A 19,353-nucleotide genomic window follows, 5' to 3' on the forward strand; every position below is an offset into this window, starting at 1 on the left:
TGATAGTGTCAGGGGCCCGCCCTTTTGTTTTTCAGAGGACATGATTTTTTTATGGTCGATCATCAGGGTACATGATTTAACTTGATCCAAAGGTGCCTTTTTACCCCGGTGGGGCACACATTAGAAGTGGAAGTTGGGAGTGACAAAAGGGTATAAAAATGGAGCCCAAAGAACTATATTCACCAACTGATTTTTATTTCCGTACAATTAATTAGGGTCCACTGAAGATAAATTTCGTTTGACACTGTGAGATTGGCAATGACGTGGTTAATCCTAGACGCCGTGTACGGTTGCTGGCAGGGCGGTAACCACGGTGGCGTAAAATGAAGGAACAATTGGTGTGGTCGGTCGAATCTTGGATAATGTAAGATTTTCATTTGTGTTTTTGAAACTTTCAAGGCGGAGAGAGATATGCTCATCCGTACTCCTGACATCTCACCCTGGGAGAGCCCTTAAATGGTTAGGTTAGCCCAGCCAAGTACGGCTAATGCTATCCAGAGTAAAAACCAAAAATCCAAAATTTATAAAAGAAAAATCCTAATCTACTGGTCGGGTAATCCTTACCAGATTGAGTGCAATATGATATTTAAGGGTGTTAATAAGTGACTTTAGCCGCCGCCGCCTCCTCCACCACCACCACCCGTCTATTCTCTCTAGCCAGTCGCCCTTAGGACATCGAAAAGGCAAAGGAAGAAGCGGCAGAAAGAGTGAATATATGTGCTGATACTGTAAAGAACCAGCATCTTTATCGTATCTATTTAACGAATCGACGAGGGGAGGTCATGGCCTTTCGGTCCCTAAGGTATCGCCATTGCTGATTTTGCTAGCAGTAAGATACTGATTTTTCACTAATTCCCTTTGTAACTTCTTCACTCAAAAGATCAAATGCACAGTCATCAAAGCTTTATAATTTCATTTAAGAAGAGAGAAATGGAATGACGGGAAAGGAAAAGGATTTTTCTTTAGCCCGTTAAAACGGGCTTTCAAAAACTTCCATAGAAGAGTACCGTCCTATTTAGAATCCAACAAGGACACCAGACCTAGCCTACTGACCGTACATCCTCCTCCTCCTCCTCCTCCTCCATTCATAGACTGTCAAGTTACTTTTTTTTAATTTTGTGAATTTGTTCACATTTAAATTTAGCTTCGTCAATTGGTTAGATTAATATTATAATAATTAAAAATATTTTACAAATAAAAATTTGATAGAATTTCATATAATAATACATAAATGATAAAATATAATTCTCGTAAATGATATACGATAGATTTGTTGTATTAAAAAAATAACTACTGTATATATTATTTGTTTAAAAATCTTGCGTGAGAGATTTTCTTGTGTAATATTATTTTTGAATTATTTTTTAAATTAGTTAATAATAATATTTGTACAGAAAAAACTAATTTCATTCATTATTAAATAGTAATGGATGTTGTATAGATTTGAATTTTTTTATGGACCGTACTATCAAATCTAAAAATCAAATCATAGACTTGACTTAATTAAAATGATTGATTTTATTTTAACTAAATAATAGAAAAAATAGATAATAATAATAGATAAACCATTTTTTAAAAAATAATTACAATAACAGGAGACTTTTTTTTTCTAAAGAAGAGCAAACAATGTAGCTCAATTTTTAGCCTATCACACATTAAAGGATAAAAATTAAGTAAAATAAGGATAAAAATTAAAGTCAATTTATATTAACATGTTAACTCGTGATCAAAAATCATGAGATCAAAATAACTCGATAAAAAAAAAAATCAATCGCGTTAACTTTCCAAACTCATAGCTCATATTATTAGATCAGAAACACCTTATTTGAAAAAAATTGTAAAGCTCAATCCAAAAAAAAATTAAAAAAATGGTATTTTAATCACATTTTAATTTGTTTTTTTTACATGAGGTTGATGATTAAGTTCTTGTTTTTATGTGCTACTATAGCAGAAAGTCACAACAATGGTGATCAAGGTTGACCTTGAATGTGAGAAATGCCACAAAAAAATCAAGAAAGTACTGTATAGAATCCTTCATGAGTGCCTTTTTCTCCTTGTATTATAACTTAGTTTGAGTTGTTTTAAAAAGAAAGCGGCTAAGTTGTTTTTGTTGATTGTGACTAAGAGAAATTCATAACCAAATTTAAAAAAAAAAAATACATCTCATTAGTGAATTATTGTAGACTATGTGTGATTTCATTGTAGATTGTATTGTTTGAGTTGACTATCTACTACATGTTAGGAAAGATAATTAGTAAGCTAGGATCTCATGTGTAATTGGTGTGTGAGAGGCTCTAAACAATAATTAAAAAAAAAATAACTAGTGTTAAGCTCTTTCAAAAAAAGTAATTAATGTGTTGGGCTTTTTCATTGATGAAACATTGTATATTGCGCATTGTATAAAAAACTGCATTATGTATTCTCAAGTGCATGACTGTTAATTGTATTGTTTATTTTGAAATGCATGTTGGGAAAGATAATTGGTGTGCTAGGATCTTAGGTGTGATTGATGTGTTGAGCTCTCATGTGAATGACTAGCTTAATGGTTCGGGAGGCTCTAAAAAATAATTGGTGTGCTAAGCTCTTTCAATTATTAACATTGTATACTCTCAAATGCATATTATAAAAAATAATTCATGTATTGGGCTCTCACGTGGATGTTATAAGAAATAAATGGCTTGTTGGCTTCAGAGGCTTTAAAAAATAATTGGTGTGTTGAACTCAATAACTGGATTGCCTTGAAAATTATAAAAAAATAAATAGCTTAAGGCTCTCATGTGCATATTATATAAAAATAAAAAAAAACTTTTACGTTTTACACGCTTCCATGTAACGTTGTTTTCAGTTAAAAAATAGGCTTCACTTTTTTTCATTTCTCGCTTCACTGTGGCGTGTGTATTGGTATAATATGGATTCAATTTTCTCTTGGCTTAAGTGCTTAATTTGTTATCTTCTCACTCGATTCCTCATCATTTTGGTTGATGATTTTTTCCCCTGCATTTATGGTTATCTTCTAGGCATGTCGTCCTCTTATACATGTGGCTTTGGTGCATCAGAGTTAGGGAGGAGAATTTGTTGATGTTTGTTGTCCGTGGCTTGGCTCTTGTTTCATTTGAGGCTTGTCTATTATCTATAGACTTTCTTTTTCAAAGGTGTGGCTTTTTTGGTATATGGGTTAGTGGACATGTCATCATAGTGCATTAAATGCACACTCATTGTAACATGCTGGGTGTTTCTATGATGGGTTAACATTCAGTTGGTGAATGATATTCTGGTTAGCTCTCCAGTTCACTTTCTTTTATTTTTCCTGTTTTTGTTCTGTTAGGAGTTGACTACAATTGGGTTTTACTTGTGTTGTGGTTTTATTGTCATTGATATGTGGGTTGTATGTTATTTCCATGTATTTTTATTAAGATGTCTGCTGACATGGCTTTGTCCTTTGAGTTTATATCGAAACCCTTGCAATTGAGAGGTCATAGGTTTGCATGAAATTATATAAACTTTTTGGTGCTTCTTTTCTAAATTGATTGATGTTGGGTTCTAACATTGATCGCCAATGTATTTCTCCAAGAGTTATTGCAATTAAGGGGTTATTAGTTTGTGAAGGGTTTACACATTTTTTTTTTATATCTTTTTCCTTTGTTTTAGAAAAGATGGGAACCTCTTTGCTATGTTTTTTGCTATTTTGGGATTACTTTGAAATTGGTTTGTTTATCTGCATTGTGAACCTTTAATCTTGTTGGTTTTTTTTTTTTTATTATTATTATTTTCAGGCACAACAATATCTTCTATTTTGTCTGCTAGTTTTAGCCTTTACTTATTCATATGTTATAATGCTAATTAACTGTTTTTTTTTTTGTTGCAGTAATCTATCAACATTTGTTGATTATCTATTGAGGGTTGCGATGTAGAGCTTCTCCTTTCCTCTTCTAGTTAACTAAGACTAATTGTTTTTTATGCACCTCTTTTCTTTTTTATATCCCCTTGCTTTTCCAACCCTCTAGCTAGGTGTCCTTACTGTTAGTTAACTTTTAATAGGTTTTTTTAGTTTATGCTTTACTTAACAACTACTGTTAGTCTTTGCTAATTCGTCTAATATCATGTGTTTTTTACTTTTCTTTTTTTAAAAAAATAAGTTCTGTAAGAAACCACCATCATTGGTTTGTTGCTTGTTGAGGCTTGGAAATAAGAGCTTCTCTTTCAATCTACAGGTTAGCCAAGTCTTCATTTTTTATGAGCTCTTTGCCTTTTTTGCTCATTTTTCTAATATGATACTTTATTATCTTAACAAAAAAACATATTTGCAAGAAACCATTAGTATTTGTTAGTTTTCTGTTAAAGCTTGGAAGCAGAGCTTCTCCTTTAATCTCTGGAAGTCTTCATTTTTTTATGAGCTCTTTGCCTTTTTGGCTCCTTATGATTACTTAATTAATTTTAGGTTAGCTAGCCTTGCAATTATATTTGTTTTTTTTTTTTTATAAAATACGACTTGCATTTATATTTGTTCTTCTCATGATTATTTCTTACATTTATATAGTCTAATATGTGAAGATTGTTTGCTATTTAGATTTTATACAAAGTAAAATAAAAAATCATCTATGATAAGAACATCGTTTCCTAAGCTCGACAGAGGAAACATATAAAACCCAACCTCCCATGCCCTAGCTATAAGAAACTATTAACATTGCAAAGATTGAAAAAAAATAAAAATGTTCAAGGCGATGATAAGATTATTAGAGTTGAACTATTGTGCAAAAACCAAGGGAACAACAAAAATATTGAATCTTAGTAACAAAAACAAAAAGTTTTCGTTTGAAAAAAAATGAACGAATCATACCTCAAAAGACATTAAACCAAGAAGAATTTAAAAATCTAAAAAAAAAAAATCCAAAAAAAATATTATATTGCATAAAAATAAAGAAAACACATCCAAACTAACTCCAAGAGAAAGCCAAAAGGATTAAGCAGAATAGAAACACAAAAAACATGCAAAAAAAATATTTTGAAAGTCATTTAGCAAGATAAAGTAATCACATGAAATTAAACATGCAATAAACAATGAAAGAATAAAGAACACAATGAAATATAAAAGCCGTTGGATTTAATTGTTTTTGGGACAAACTTCAATAACAATGAAATAGAACAATAATGAAATCACTAGTAACAAACAACTTCAACAAGTAAACAACTTACATAGCAAAATTATTCTTAAAAAATGTTGTCAATTATCCCTAACACAACAATTAAGCCAGAAATAAACAAATATATCAAGAATCCAACACTGACAACTAACTAATACTTCAACAACAATATGAAGCCCAACTAAATATGCAACAAAGAATGATGGCCAAGCAAGGGAAAAGAAAGGAATTGAAGAAAAAATTGATACTTAAATACTTAGGTAAGCAAGGCATAGTGGGAAATTGATCCGTGATAATAATGGTTTTGCATGGTTTGCCTGTTAATCTAGTAATGACAATGTTTATGTTTATTAAAATGTTAATAAAATGAGTTAAGCTTTCAGTTCTACTTGATATTCTTTTAAGCTTACATAACATATTTTTTTGGAAGAAATATATAATTAGAGATAAAATTGTTGGGGTGTATATAATCTACATGCAGCCTAAAATTGCCTAAAACAAAGCGTGGATAGTCAATCTAGTATATGACAAAAAGGCAGGCACAATGACCATCATTGTGGTATGTTGTAGTCTTGAAAAGATCAAGGAAAATGTTAATATGTAAAGAAGGGGAAATTGTGATCAAGGGCATTGAGATCAAGGTTCGAGAGAAACCTAAAGTACTAGAGAAGCCTAAAGAACTAGGTAAGCCTAAAGAACCAATTTATAAACAAACATTTATTTTTGATTGAAGAGTAAATTTGAAAAGAAAAATTAATTAATAGAAGGATCCAAATAAAAAAAAAACAAACAATCAAAAGAATAAGATCAAAATTAAAAAAGAATATAAAAACAAATATCTTATTAAAGGGTGAGACATAAAAGAAAAAAAATTAATTTAACATAAAGAATAAAAAAATAGGACTAAATTTGGAAAAACATCATATCACAAATTATGACTGAATAATGAAATTGAAAATAAATTAAAGTTTTACAAAAGAGTGAAGAACAAAAATAAAAAATAAAAAGAATAAAGATCGAATTTGATATCTCAATAAATCCAAGGACAATTTAAAAATTTTGCATGGCCAACTCAATTTTTCAGAGGAGGAAAGAAAAAAGTGTGATAAAAAGAAAAAAAAAAAAAACATGCCATCAACATCGCACTGTCACCCTAACACCATCACACATCGTCCCAAGAAGAAGAAGACACCACAACGTTTTCATTGACTCAGCGGAAGCTGATGTTTGGCCTTTGAAAAACATCCTATGTGCCGCATTAAAGGTGCGTATACCTCCAACATTCTAGCACAAGTATGGCATGTGCCAACTACTATTTTGTATTTTAATAATATTTATATTTATTAAAATATCAATTGTCCTTTAGCTAACTTAATGATGAAAAAACCAATGTGAAAAAAAAAACTAAAATGCTCATGGATGTTAGTTTATTGTTCTAAAAAGTATTCTTGTTATTTCATTGTGCTTAAAAATACAAAACATCCTATTTTTTCTTGATTAATTTAATAATAACTAATAAATCTTATAAAAAGATATCAATATTCTTAATAACCAATTCAATAATTTACAGTGAAAAGAGCAAAATTATCATCACATTTTTATAATAAACAATACCTAGAAATTTGTATTTCGAATCACTATTTGTTTTGGTTAATTTTCAATATATATCAATTTATCCCAACGTTATCATTTATATTCGTTATTATAATATAAAAAAAATTATTTTGCAAATAACTTACTTAAAAATTATTTTAAAAAAGAAAAATAATAATTGGGTAACATGTTATTCCTCAGGTGCTATTATAACACACACCCAAGCCTACTCTCACACTTTCACACTACCAATAAACAATCTCCACGTAAAATAAGTATGTTGAGAAAAAAAGAAACTTGATACAGGAGGTCGGAGCTCCGCTCTTATACATGGACCCCCCCCCCCAAAAAAAAAATAAATAAATAAAAAATAAATAAAATTTCCACTGACATAAAATTTCGAACTCAACTCAGAATCTCCCCCTGCGGTCTCGATCGGCCTTACGAAAGAAGAAAAAAGAAAAAAGAAAAAAGAAAAAATTAAAAAAAAGAGAGCAGCTACTCCTTAATTAATCAATTTTGACTACTCAGATTTGTGGCCTAATAATCTCTATATATCAATCAATTTCTCCCGCAGCTTGCGCTCATAAACCCTAGTAAGAATTTGCTTGTTTGTCCTCCTCCAGGTGAGTAATTTAATTTGTTAATTTTAAATAATTGTTGATTTTGGTTAATATCTAGTTGATGGATTATTGTAGTGTAGGAAGGCAGGGAGAGAGAAGAGAAGGAGAGGATTGGTGATTGAAAATTGGGATAGGTGAGTTCTGGTAAGTGGTGGAAATGCCAGAGGAAGAGGAGTTAGTTGAGCTCAAGTTTAGATTGTATGATGGATCCGATATCGGTCCTTTTAGGTATTCACCTGCATCCACTGTTGCTATGCTCAAAGAAAGAATCGTCGCCGACTGGCCTAAAGGTCTGTTTACTCTGCTCAATTTCTTTCTTTCTTTCTTTATATATATATATATATATATATATATATATATATATATGCTTGGTTGGTTATTATGGCTTGAACAGTTGGTTGGTGTGAAGAATTTAGGCTACAGTGATTTCCGTTGCTAATGATGAAATAATTAATTCATTTTGCAGTAATATGCTTAGTCCTCGGTTAGTAAGGGTTGAAACAATTCCTTGCTATGCTATATGGTTGTTTAATTTCGCAAATTGGATAGCTTATCTAGCAAGTGAACCAAACTGGTTCCACTTTGATGAGGGCATTGTATTTTTGGAATGGTGATTTATTTATTTTGTGGTTGGATGGTAGTTAGCTATGTTTTTCTGAAATTATCACTGGCAACTAAGATATCGATGAGATATGCCTGGTTCCATTGGTATTTTCTTGTTAGTTTAAAATGTAGCTTCTGTTTATCGATGATGTTTTTGATGAGGGTGTTGTATTTTGGAATGGTGATTTATTTATTTTGTGGTTGGATGGGTAGTTAGCTATGTTTTTTCTGAAATTATCACTGGCAACTAAGATATTGATGAGATATGCCTGGTCCCTTTGGTATATTCTTGTTAGTTTGAAATGTAGCATCTGTTGATTGAGGTTGTTTTGGATGTAGAGACCCAAATGAGTAGCATTTTCTTTTGTGAAATTAATTTTGAACTTACTTGCACCTTTTTATTTTGTTAGTTTTTCCCTGATAATATCCTTTTAGACAACACATGTTGTCTTAATTTTCTACTGTTTATTGTTATTGTGCTATATGATTTTTTGTTCTTTTGCATGGGAAACCAAGACAACATTGTTTGCCAGTCATTCTCTGGGCAATATATAGGTCCTGTGTTTACTTGATTTTATCTTGGTTGATTGGGGCAGGTGAACAGTTACATATAGGCTGTCTTGATATGTGACATGTGGTCATTGTTAAAAGCTATGGAGCAAAATCTTATATGGTTATTTAGTGGATGTACATTGGATACATACCATGTATACAAACAAGGTTGTATGTCCTTAGGTCCCACTCTTGTTTGGCATCCTTTGCTATTTCTACCTTCACTTTGATGCAAGTTATGAAATAGATTTTCTCGCTTCTTCTCACCAAGCAAAGGACTCTTTTTCTCAAGCATTGAGTGAGTATTCAATAATCATGCTCTTAGAAATATCATGTCAATGATAATGGATCATCTCTTTCGTCAAAGTTTTACTATGCTGTTACCAATCCTCTTCATACACCATGCTTTTCTGACAAGACCATTATAATTGGATCCCATTTAAGTATAGAGGCATTGGTTCTTTCTTTTCTGTTCTTCTCTTCATGCGTAACTTCCCCTACTCTTTATATCGATTTATGTCAACTGTTAACATTGAGGGTACCGCTTAGTGATGACAGGGTTTAAGCCTCTTTGATATTTTCTTGAAGTAAGCTTGTTACCCAATTGCAAATATTTTTTCTAATCTCTTCAAATCAAATCATATTAGAAAAAGGAAGCTGTGGCACTTCTGTCTTGATTATTGATGAGGACAATTCATTATCATCCTCCAATGCAAATATCATGCATGGAATAAATTACTCTTAGATCTGGTTTGCCAAATTTTGATATGCCCAGGGAAATTCTATACACACCAAAATTGGGTGCATGTATCACACTTGTGGATAAATGTAATTTGACTTTCAGCTACAGTCAACTGCCTTTAAGTTCTATAGAGTGCATCATGTGCATCTTCTGATTTACAAATGTAATATGATGACCTTGAGTTGGCACCAAGTCCATGTTCTCCCTTGATGTGTCTTGTGCCCTCCATTGTGGCAGTGTCCTTATTAGAGTCTGTTCTACAAAAAAAATATAATTTCAAAAGTAACTCTTTTTTTTTAAAAAAAAAAATTTCTGCCAAAATTACCCTCCTTATAGGAAGAATAACGTTCTCATAAGGATACTATGGTATGATGAGTGATTTGAAAAGTTATGCTTTGATATCTTATTATTATTTTATATTAACATACGTTTTTAGGGAGGAAAGAATATATTATTGGAATCTTGTGTGCGCTGAAGCATTTCATTCTATGCTATAGTTAGCACAATTCTAGGTCTGACTTGGTTCTGTCTTTGCTTTGCATTGAGTGTAATACTTGCCTTTAGTTGGGTGCTTTTGGACAGAAAACCCATACACTAAGCATCTTTCTTGTTGCCATTTGATTGGTGAGTAGACTTTTCAATTGTAAGCGTGGATGATAAACATGCTTAAAGATCAAGTTCATGGTGGTTACAATTATACCCCCCCCCTCCCCCCTTCATTTTTTAGGCTCTGTAGAAATTGGATATCCCCTTTAAATAAAATGTTAACCTTTTCCTTTTACTAGGATGATATGGTTTTGATTGACATTCCCAGTATGTGATTTGATTTCTTTGAACCAAGTAGTATTCATTTTTTCTTTGGCATCTAACTTATTCTACTTTGTCAAGAGATACATTGTTCTTAATCTCTGTTTTCTAACAACAGATCTAAAACTTTTGACTTGTCTTAGATAAAAAAATTGCACCGAAGGCAGCAAATGATGTCAAACTGATAAATGCTGGGAAAATCTTGGAAAACAACAAGACCGTTGGCCAGTGTAGGGTTCCTTTTGGGGACCTCCCAAAAGGGGTCATAACCATGCATGTTGTTGTCCAGCCATCTTTAGCCAAAGCAAAAGCAGGTAGTTTTAGTATTTAACACATGAATATATGTTGCCTTTATTCACGGTAAAAATTTTGTTCTGAATTGCCACTCTTATGTGCTTCCATATTGTTATGTTTGAAGAAACATATTCATATCTTCTGAGGAACAACACCTCTGAGAACATCTTCTGAGACAGTATTCAGCTAAATTTGTCACGAAAAGATGTTATCAAATCTTGATTTTCATTCAGATGAAAACTCCGATCTGTAATAGGATACAGCTGTAATTAGAGTTTTTGTTTTCTTCTCCTCTCTCCTTCAACGTGCTTTATATAAGTTCAAACTTATTTTGTCTGTTTGTCTGAACAGAGAAGAAGGTAGACGATGCCCCAAGAAAAAGTTTCTGTTCATGTTCCATATTATAAGGGAGTTGGGCTCCTGGAAGGCTTAAGCTTGTGAAGTCGCCTTGAAGTTCCTACGATGTCATGGCGATGGAAATCAGTTACTGGGAAGACAATAACTTGTAAAATGATGTCATCCCTCATCTCACTCTACATGTTTGTTTGAGGGCATCCCCGTGTAACAGTGTGCTGGTGATGTATTTACACTATAAATGGGTGTTTATGTATTTTTATAGCTGCAAGCCTGCACTCTCATTTTATATTTATTTTATACAAGGCTTACGGGTTTGATCTTCTCTGAAATCTTATAACCAAGTAGAACGACTTAAATTGGCCACTGGTTGAATTCCGATGTGCTGTTATTTGTGGGACCATTCAATTCTGCTCTTGCAGCTTGTGAACACATGTAATGAATCAGACGCACGTTTTCTGACCAGACAATATCAAGGTGGGTAGAGCTTGTGTTTGTGTTTTCTTATTAGTCGAAGATATGCATGTTTTTGTGTTTTTTAAATTGTATTTGAAAAAATTGAAAATATATATTTAAAATAATTTTAAAAATTAAAAAAAATATATTTTTTTTAATAAAAAAAAACTTAAAAAAAAAAACCGAAATAACATTTACAAGGGAATGGAAATCAACCTTGTAGGAAGAGCTCGGGTGTTTTGCAGATTGTCATTATGTACGGGGAAATGATTGTGTGCCCCATAACTTTTGTTATAATCATGGCATTAATGAGTTTAAAATACAAAGTTGATGGCATCACAATCTTAATTAAGCAGCAGTGCCTGATGGATGCATGTCAGCGTTTCCTTCCACATAAAATCTGTTAAAGAAAGGAGTGGATTCGTCCTCATCTCCCCCGTCAATCTCGAGAAGGGGTGTGCATAGTCCATTGGGCACGACAGCTAGGGCGGGAATGATATTCTGGAGTCCAGATCCTGTATCCAATAATACAATTATCTTCTCATTATTCAAACAGGAAATAGCAGATAAATGCATTAAATGGTGTTTGACCTAATCCTAGCGAATAAAAAAAGAAAGATCTTTTTCCCTATAAAACAAACAGAGTACACACATCATTGATCATTCCTCTTATCCCTTTTTTTTACCTTAGTTGATTCTTCGGCATCTACCTTGTTTTTCTTGTATGGATTTACTTCAGACAAACAATACACATATAAAAAGTCTGTGGATAACGGGAACTTGCACATACACGTACGTGAAAAGGAAAGAAGATTGATTAAGATCAGCATCTCCATGCAGAAGCAGCAAGTATGGTTCTATCTTGCCACTCCAAGAGCAAGCAGCCTTTGTCCTCTGTCAATCTGTACCCATCACTGGAATACAAGCCCAATAAGATCTTGGACTGAGTCACTGCATTTGCACTCAGTGGCACCCCCTTAAACCCTTTCCCTTCCATTAGCTTCCTCCATTTCTCAAGCCTCTCATGTCTCTCAAACCTCTCTGCTCCCTCACATGCCACTATGTTCCTTATCTCTGGAGCAAAGATGTACTGCTCCACTTTTGCCCTTTGTGAAGAATCTGGCGGAAAAGTTGCGTCCAAAGAGTCAAAAATTGCTGAATAATAGTGCAATGCCTCCAGGAACCTACCTAAGAAGTATGGTCCGTTATGGCTTGCTTCTTGCTCAATTACTGTCACTATGTTTGGCGCTTGGTCACGGATCATTGCTAATAGGTTCCCCAGGCAATTCTCGGGGACACGGTGGAGCCGGTTAACAGAGTTAACAGCAAGAGCCTCACCAACCCTTCTATTGAACATGTGTGGTTTAAGGTCTACAAGTTCTTCAGCAACTGGGTGGTACTCAAATGGAACATATATGAAGAGAATGAGCTAGTTCTGCCAAGCACCGACCGGTCTCTCTAACATTCTCCATAGAGGATCCAACTCCAGTTATTCGGAGGAATGGAGCGCCACCAGGTCTACCAGCCAGGGCTTGCATGAAAGCTGGCCATTGATAGCCTTGAAGAATGTCTAGGTCAATAACATGAACACGTTCTTCAGTTTCAAAGGCCTCAAAAATTGCTTGATTAGCAGTGAAATGAGCAAACTTTACGTAAGGGCAAGCTTGGTAAAGTATTTGGTAAATTTTGAGAATCTCCATGGAGTTTGGAGGGAAAGGAGAGAAGGCTTTTGAAGAGGAGGTACTAGGTTTACTTGTAAGGGTTGCAGCCAGCCTAGCACTTAGGGCCTCAGTGAAACAGGACGCAACTCTTTGCATGGAGTCGCCAAGGGGGCTGACGACTCTATTCAGGTGGTGAAGATATCTTCTAGCTAGCATGTAGTCTTCATTGGATACCGCCTCAGCACAAGCAAGGAGGAGTTTCAGTAGTTGGAGGCCACTATCTTGATCCTGCAAAATAAATATATGACCTTAAGATTTGTATTGTGCAATGAAGGAAAATGTGCTTATATAATTCCTAGTCATTGAATATTAATAGATACTACAATAATTCCCTAACCAATTAGAATAGTTCTGCGAGTAGTTCAAGACAGAACGTCTTTAGTTTTGTCGTGCATATTCAGCCTCCAGTATTTACCTTTGTCACCATTCACTTCAAAGTGAAATAGATTCATGAAGATCCAATTTGTTGTCTTGTCATGTTAAGCAAAGATATCCTTTTCTACTATTATATATTATTGGATGATGATAACTGCTCAGAGCCACTAGGAAGAGATACCATCAAGGTATGGTTAAGACTCTGTTGTTGCTGTTGCATGGATTGGGTTATTGGTGGAGGCTGTGGTTGTGTTGGTGGTAGTGGCAGCGGTTGCGGCTGCTGCTGGTTTTCCTGTAATAGTTGCTGTGATGATGTTGCAATTCCAACAGAACCCATCTGATAAATATCGCTCTCCTGTGTCATTGGTGAACCTGATGATGTTTCACTCACCGATCCAGTACAAAACCTGGAGGGATTCTGTATCGTCAAGCAATCCAACATTGCAGGAACTGTGGTTGACATATCAAACAATTGTGTTGAACTTCCACTGCTGCCTGACATCTTAGGTGGTTGTTGGTATCCTTCTCCCTACCCATCTCTTTGAAAATCATCCAAGAAGTCCTCAATACCTGGTAAAGAAAGGCTCTCAACTTGCATGAATTGATTATTTGGAGAATTGCACATTCTATGCAGTGGACTCTGTCCCTTCCCTTTGTGGATACTACTAAAAGCAGCTCCAAGCAGAGATAAATATCTAGGAGGAGAGCAGCCTGAAAGACTCTGCCCTTGCATTGCGTGAGAATAATTGTGATTATAGCTTGAAGTTTGTGGCGATGGCAAGTTCCTCACTGGAGATGAAATCATGAAGTCAGAGTCAAAATTATCAGTGAAAAAGCTCTCCCACATGGAACTATCAGGTGACTGGACTTCAACATCTCCATCCAGCTCAAATTTGACTGCAGGTAAGTTTAGGCTTGGTGGAGTTAGGCTACTTTGTTCAAATTCAAAAGACTTGAGTAGTTTTTTTAGATTCAGTGACTGATGACGACTCATTAGGAGAAGTTGGTTGCAGCTTGTTGCATGAGTTCTCGCTCTTGAGAGACCCCATGGTTCCACAGAGAGCATTTATCATCTTTTCTCTCTACACTTTGCTCAATGACTTGATCAAACAAAAAACGAAAGCGAGGTTTTTGGTGTTTCTCCAATGCTGCTCTCTCACATGAAGCTAGAGCTAGCCCTTGGGTTGCTATAGGGGAAAAGCTAGGTGGGCTGTTTTTTCTCTTTTTATTTGGACAGAATTTGGCATTTGTCTCTCTGTCCAGTATGCACCGGAAAGGGAAATAGAGGCAGAGACAAAACGCTAATCCAACGCCGTGTGGTTGGAGGTTAGTGATTCGAGACACCAATTTTATCTCCCCTAACAAAGCTTTCTCTGTAATCAACCAAAGCTTAGCAGTTTTCTCTAGGGACTTGATTTGTCATCTCCCTGCGGAATGCTTGTGCTTGCATTAAATGACATTTTCACGGCGGGGCCCCACTCTCTTGGGCCGGGCCGGCCCAGCTCAACAAGAGAGTTTGGAATAAGTGGACCCTTTCTCATTCTGTAACAGCTTAAATTGGAAAGTACAATGAGCAGTCACTACTTGATTGGAGATTTGTGATAAAATATAATGAAGAGAGGCACGATTCCCCCCCCCCCCCTTTTTTTTTTAGAAAAGAAAAGGAGGGATATGGGCCCACTGAAAATGGCAATTCGGACAAGGATCTCAACAATGCAATATTCTGAAAAGGACTTTACCATATGCATTATGACAAAAGGGAATTACATTTGTCTCTTTATACTACACTAGCAAGGAAGGCTTACACACACACCCACACACCCACACACACATCATCATCGACACATTTACAAGAAATAATAATTAAAACAAAATATTATTTTATCATTTTGCAAGACAAAACTTTATCCTTTTTACTATATGAGTACTGTGACATTAAGGCTTCTATTGAATATAGCTGGTCTTACTAGACGACATGTTCTAACATGGCAATTTAAATGAACTCTCTTTATACAATCTTAATGGGTTAGAACATAAATCATTCGATTATTAAAAATTCCCATCTCACTCTTCTTCTTATAAGAAAAATCAATACTGAGCTAGAGCGGATCGTGGCTAGTTTTGCTAATTTACAAAATCAAAGTCCCATTGATTTTACAAGAGCGAAGTATGTGATTAAGTATATACAATGGCGGGCAAAAACCAAAGAATAAAAATAGAGAAAATGGGGGTGGATGGAGAGGAGGAAGGAGGGGGGAAAGGAGGACAAAAAAGGAGACAAGGGCAAGGTTGTCGTCGGTGGCGCCGCGTAGGCCTTGGATTTGCCAAAGGAATGAAGTGCTTGTCTCTAACACCTTTTGCTCTTAAGCGGCATGTTTCATTATTTTACCATTCGATGGTATATAATAAATCATTTTTTTATAAATGATTTTAAAAACTTACATTTACATTGATCTGATGTATTTTAAAAAAATAAGTTTATTTAAATACTAAATTCAAAATTTGAATATAACGTCGAATTATTCTCTAATAGTGTAGTATTAATTTTTACATTAATACATCAAAACAATATGAAAATATAAAAAAAACTAATTTTAAACAAATTTTTTTAAAATTTTTAAAAAACACGGTTTCAACCGCACTCCCAAATATTACTCACTTGATCACGTTTCTGTTATAGAATAATATAAATCATATTTTGAAATCTCATTTAGAAGTTTAAACTTTTAGGTAAGGTTCAAGGGTATAATTATCAGAGTCTTAATGATCAAGTGATCATGAGTTCGAATCTTACTATTCTCATTTATTTAATAAAAATTAAGTACAAGTTAGTGTGGATCTATGCAAATTTCAAGCTCTAAATGCTTTCATTTGAGGGGAAACATATTAGAGAAAATATAAATAATTTCCTGAAACCTCATCTAAAATTTTAAATTTTTAGATTGAGTTGATTCTTTAACAGTTTCACCTGTTTATTTCTATCTAGCCAATCAAAAACTTGCCTTATGGCATGGAAACATTTCCATTAACAATGTAAATGAACAAGAGTGTTTGTCCAGTCTGGATGACAAAGCTTTCTCTTGTATTTGTAAACAACTAAATTAATCAATAAATCTAGGATGAAACATCTATGCGTATATCCCCTTTTACTTAAACCCTTAAATCATGGTATATACAAGGCTGTTATGTACACTAATTTCTTCTTCTTTTTTTCCAAGTTTTTCTGTGCATAGAGAGAGTCAAACCACAAAACTTTCAGGCTTTAGTTCATGTCAGTAGCCCTGGAAGAACTTTAAGATCATCTAAACATCCATGAAAAAGTTTCTAGCTAGATTGCAGTTAGGCTAATACAATAACTAGCCAGGATCATAGGCTCTTTGTGACCCAGTGAGCAGTGGGGAAGTTATGAATTTTATTTTGGGGGCCCAAATTGGGGAAAAACTTTTAAAGGGTTATAATTTAAAATTTTCTATTTTTTTTTAAATTAATTCCGTATATTTAGTGAAATAAATCATCTAACCCTTCAAAAAATTAGAGCTTCTGTCTTTGCAATCTGGCCGGGTACAGCTTTGTTTACTTTCAAGTCTTGAACACATTAGCAGAGTTTAGCTCGTTGACAGTGGCTAGGCATGCAGGCCTCCTTGAGCCTAATCCTGATCACTGATCATAACACTGAAGCTTAGTCCTGAACTCGCAGCCAAACTTAGGAGCGAGGACTTTGTGCAGACAAAGAAGCCCTGGAATATATATCTGCATATCCCACCACTAAAAAACTCAAGAAAGTGCAGATATGGAATTGCTTCTTCTCAAAATAAAATAAAAAAACAAAAAACCCAGAAGCTTGTTCTTTAGACCAGGTCATGCACTGTTTTTAGGGCAAGCAAAAACTTGGAATTTCAACGTTAAGGCGCAAGAGAAACTCGTAGCTCTTTATTTTTTTCTTGGGAAAAACAAATAAGCTGGTAGTTAATGACTGTCTGTAATTGGTTGATAGGATCCCGGAGGAACAGAACAAATTTGTTTTACGAATTGTTTCCATGCGTGAGAATTAACAAATTATACAGCTATGTATTAGCCGTCGTCTTGCTAGTTTCTTCCGCGTACATGATGATGTCCACATGAAGAGCAGCTGAGTTCAAGAGCCGAGCCTTGAATAAACAGCTTTCTAGCATTAATTGTATATGATCTTCTTGGACTATTTACTGGCCGAAAACTATGGCTAAGTCAAGTCACGCATCTTTCACAGTTTTATTGTTATATTACTGGAAATCTCCATTAAAGTTCTAGCTAAGTTTGAAAACTTGAGTTTGCCATGATGACTGTTTAGCCTTGATGTGTTTACAAGTAAATTACTGTTTTAGCATAGTTTGTTTTTGGTTTTTGTGGTTGGGGTTACTCCCCAATTACAAATTTTATCAAACATTAAAATAATACAGTTTATTTTAAATAAGATGTAGTTGGGGTGTTAATACCTTCCTTTTATGCAACCAGTCTCTGTACCTGATCTTTGATATTAGTTAGGGTTTCTAATAACAAAAATACTAAGTAGCGACTTCCAATCTATATTTTACTGATAAAAGACAATGAATTCCTTGTCTCTACACATTTACCAGGAAATAGACCATTATATTTTTTCTTGAGGGTGGACGATCGTCACGATGCCGCACACGTGCAATAATGTGTTTACAACTAAATTACCATTTCAATGTCGTTTGTTTTTTGTTTTTGTGGTTGGGGTTACTCCCCAATTATAGGTTTAATCTTAGAACTTGATTTAAAAAAAAAAAACTATAATTTATATTGTTTTTAAACTTGTTTTTTTTCTTCAAATCATAGCAGTAAAAATAACCATAATGTCAAACACACACTCAATGCATGTTTAATATTACAATACCTTTTATTTTTCAAATACTTTTCACTTGTTTTCAATGAAAATAATCAAATTAATATAAACTTCAATGTTTTTTTTTTTTTTATGATTTTGACATGTTAAAGTAAAAAAAAATCTAAAAAAATATTATTTTAATATATTTTTAATTAAAAAGCACACTACATCACATTAACAAATACACATAGTTATATAGCATTCATGCATGAACAAGACTAAAAGAAGAAAGTTTTGAACAAATTAGGGAGAATGGAATCATAACATATCATCGTTACCAAACTTGTAGTCCTAATTTGGACATAAACAAGAAATAAGGCTGTCTCAAGCGGCTGACCAATTAAACATAGTTGCTTTCATATCTGGAATAATGGATCATGGGCCTATACTGTGGTGGAGGTCTTGACTGAAAAAAACCAGGTGGCTGAAGTGCTGGTGGTGGGTACGTTGGCTGAATATAATGTGGATATGGTAGCATAGCTGGACTTCCGTACACAGTTGGTCCATGGATTTGACTTCCATACTGTGGCCTCTCCCACCATGGTGGGAACTGTGGTCTTGAGGCTCCGTAAGGCATAGCAGACATTCCTAGAGAAAACACATTGCCGGGAGCCGGCGTGTTGTTGGGCCTGAAAACTGGAGGAGCACCATGAGGCAGCTTGGCTCCGGCATCCTGCAATTTACTAAACAAACCCAGAAGCCAGCAAAGTTTCTTTCTCTTTTTGGTGCTACAAACAATAGGAAGTTTGGCTCCAGTAGTACCAATATTCTGGCTTTTAGATACTTTTTCATCATAATTTCGATCACAGTCGCATTCAGAATCGGAGTCATCGTCACAGCAAGAACAGCCTGATGAGTCTCCGTTGACAGGGTCCTTTTCGGGGGAGCAAAGCACTGCTTTTTTGCCCCACCTTGCAAATTTCTGTATAACTATTTGAGGGTCTATTGTGCCCGTAACAGCTACCAAACCTTGTTCTGTATCAATGGTGATTGCAAGCACTCCTGGCAAATGGAAAACAAAATAAAACGAAGAAACAACAACGAGTTTTACTAAGAACTAGTAAAAAAATGGAAAACCAGTTGCTTATTTACTTGCAAAAAAAAACATTTGGCTAAGCTATTGATACTAGAGATATTACATTCATATTTATTGAAAAAAAGCATGTTTCTTTACTAAAAGAAATATATGAAATGAAATGGGTGCAGA

At 34.3% G+C, this 19,353-nt stretch overlaps 2 protein-coding genes across 5 annotated transcripts; one reads left to right on the top strand and one right to left on the bottom strand.

Annotated features, from left to right (window-relative positions):
• The first annotated feature begins 7,125 nt into the window (after positions 1-7,125).
• Positions 7,126-11,034, top strand: LOC118055295 (membrane-anchored ubiquitin-fold protein 4). 4 transcript variants are annotated; one of them, XM_035067152.2, is made up of 4 exons: positions 7,126-7,360; positions 7,442-7,647; positions 10,205-10,375; positions 10,707-11,034. In XM_035067152.2, exons 2-4 carry the CDS (start codon positions 7,515-7,517, stop codon positions 10,760-10,762), a joined length of 360 nt encoding a protein of 119 aa, XP_034923043.1. In that variant the 5' UTR covers positions 7,126-7,360; positions 7,442-7,514; the 3' UTR covers positions 10,763-11,034. The 4 variants fall into 4 exon arrangements, with proteins under 4 accessions (XP_034923043.1, XP_034923044.1, XP_034923041.1 ...); XM_035067153.2 differs by having other exon boundaries at positions 7,446-7,647; XM_035067150.2 differs by having other exon boundaries at positions 7,127-7,360; positions 7,433-7,647.
• A 479-nt stretch (positions 11,035-11,513) lies between these two features.
• Positions 11,514-13,763, bottom strand: LOC118055293 (GRAS family protein RAM1-like). The gene is made up of 5 exons (XM_073407295.1): positions 13,443-13,763; positions 12,629-13,114; positions 11,994-12,564; positions 11,852-11,898; positions 11,514-11,702 (listed from the first exon to the last, which is right to left on the bottom strand). The coding sequence occupies exons 1-5, from the start codon at positions 13,761-13,763 to the stop codon at positions 11,514-11,516; spliced, it is 1,614 nt and encodes a 537-aa protein (XP_073263396.1).
• Between the last annotated feature and the right edge of the window lie 5,590 nt (positions 13,764-19,353).

The sequence above is a fragment of the Populus alba genome, chromosome 1 (genome assembly GCF_005239225.2).
Source record: "Populus alba chromosome 1, ASM523922v2, whole genome shotgun sequence".
Lineage (NCBI taxonomy): Eukaryota > Viridiplantae > Streptophyta > Magnoliopsida > Malpighiales > Salicaceae > Populus > Populus alba.

Coding starts and splice junctions, on each gene's coding strand:
- LOC118055293 (XM_073407295.1), bottom strand. CDS start 13,763: ATGTCAGGCAGCAGTGGAAGTTCAACACAATTGTTTGATATGTCAACC. Junction 13,115..13,442: donor GTCTTAACCATACCTTGATG/GTATCTCTTCCT, acceptor TTTATTTTGCAG/GATCAAGATAGTGGCCTCCA. Junction 11,899..11,993: donor TGCTGCTTCTGCATGGAGAT/GCTGATCTTAAT, acceptor GTTTGTCTGAAG/TAAATCCATACAAGAAAAAC.
- LOC118055295 (XM_035067152.2), top strand. CDS start 7,515: ATGCCAGAGGAAGAGGAGTTAGTTGAGCTCAAGTTTAGATTGTATGAT. Junction 7,648..10,204: donor CGTCGCCGACTGGCCTAAAG/GTCTGTTTACTC, acceptor GACTTGTCTTAG/ATAAAAAAATTGCACCGAAG. Junction 10,376..10,706: donor TTTAGCCAAAGCAAAAGCAG/GTAGTTTTAGTA, acceptor TTGTCTGAACAG/AGAAGAAGGTAGACGATGCC.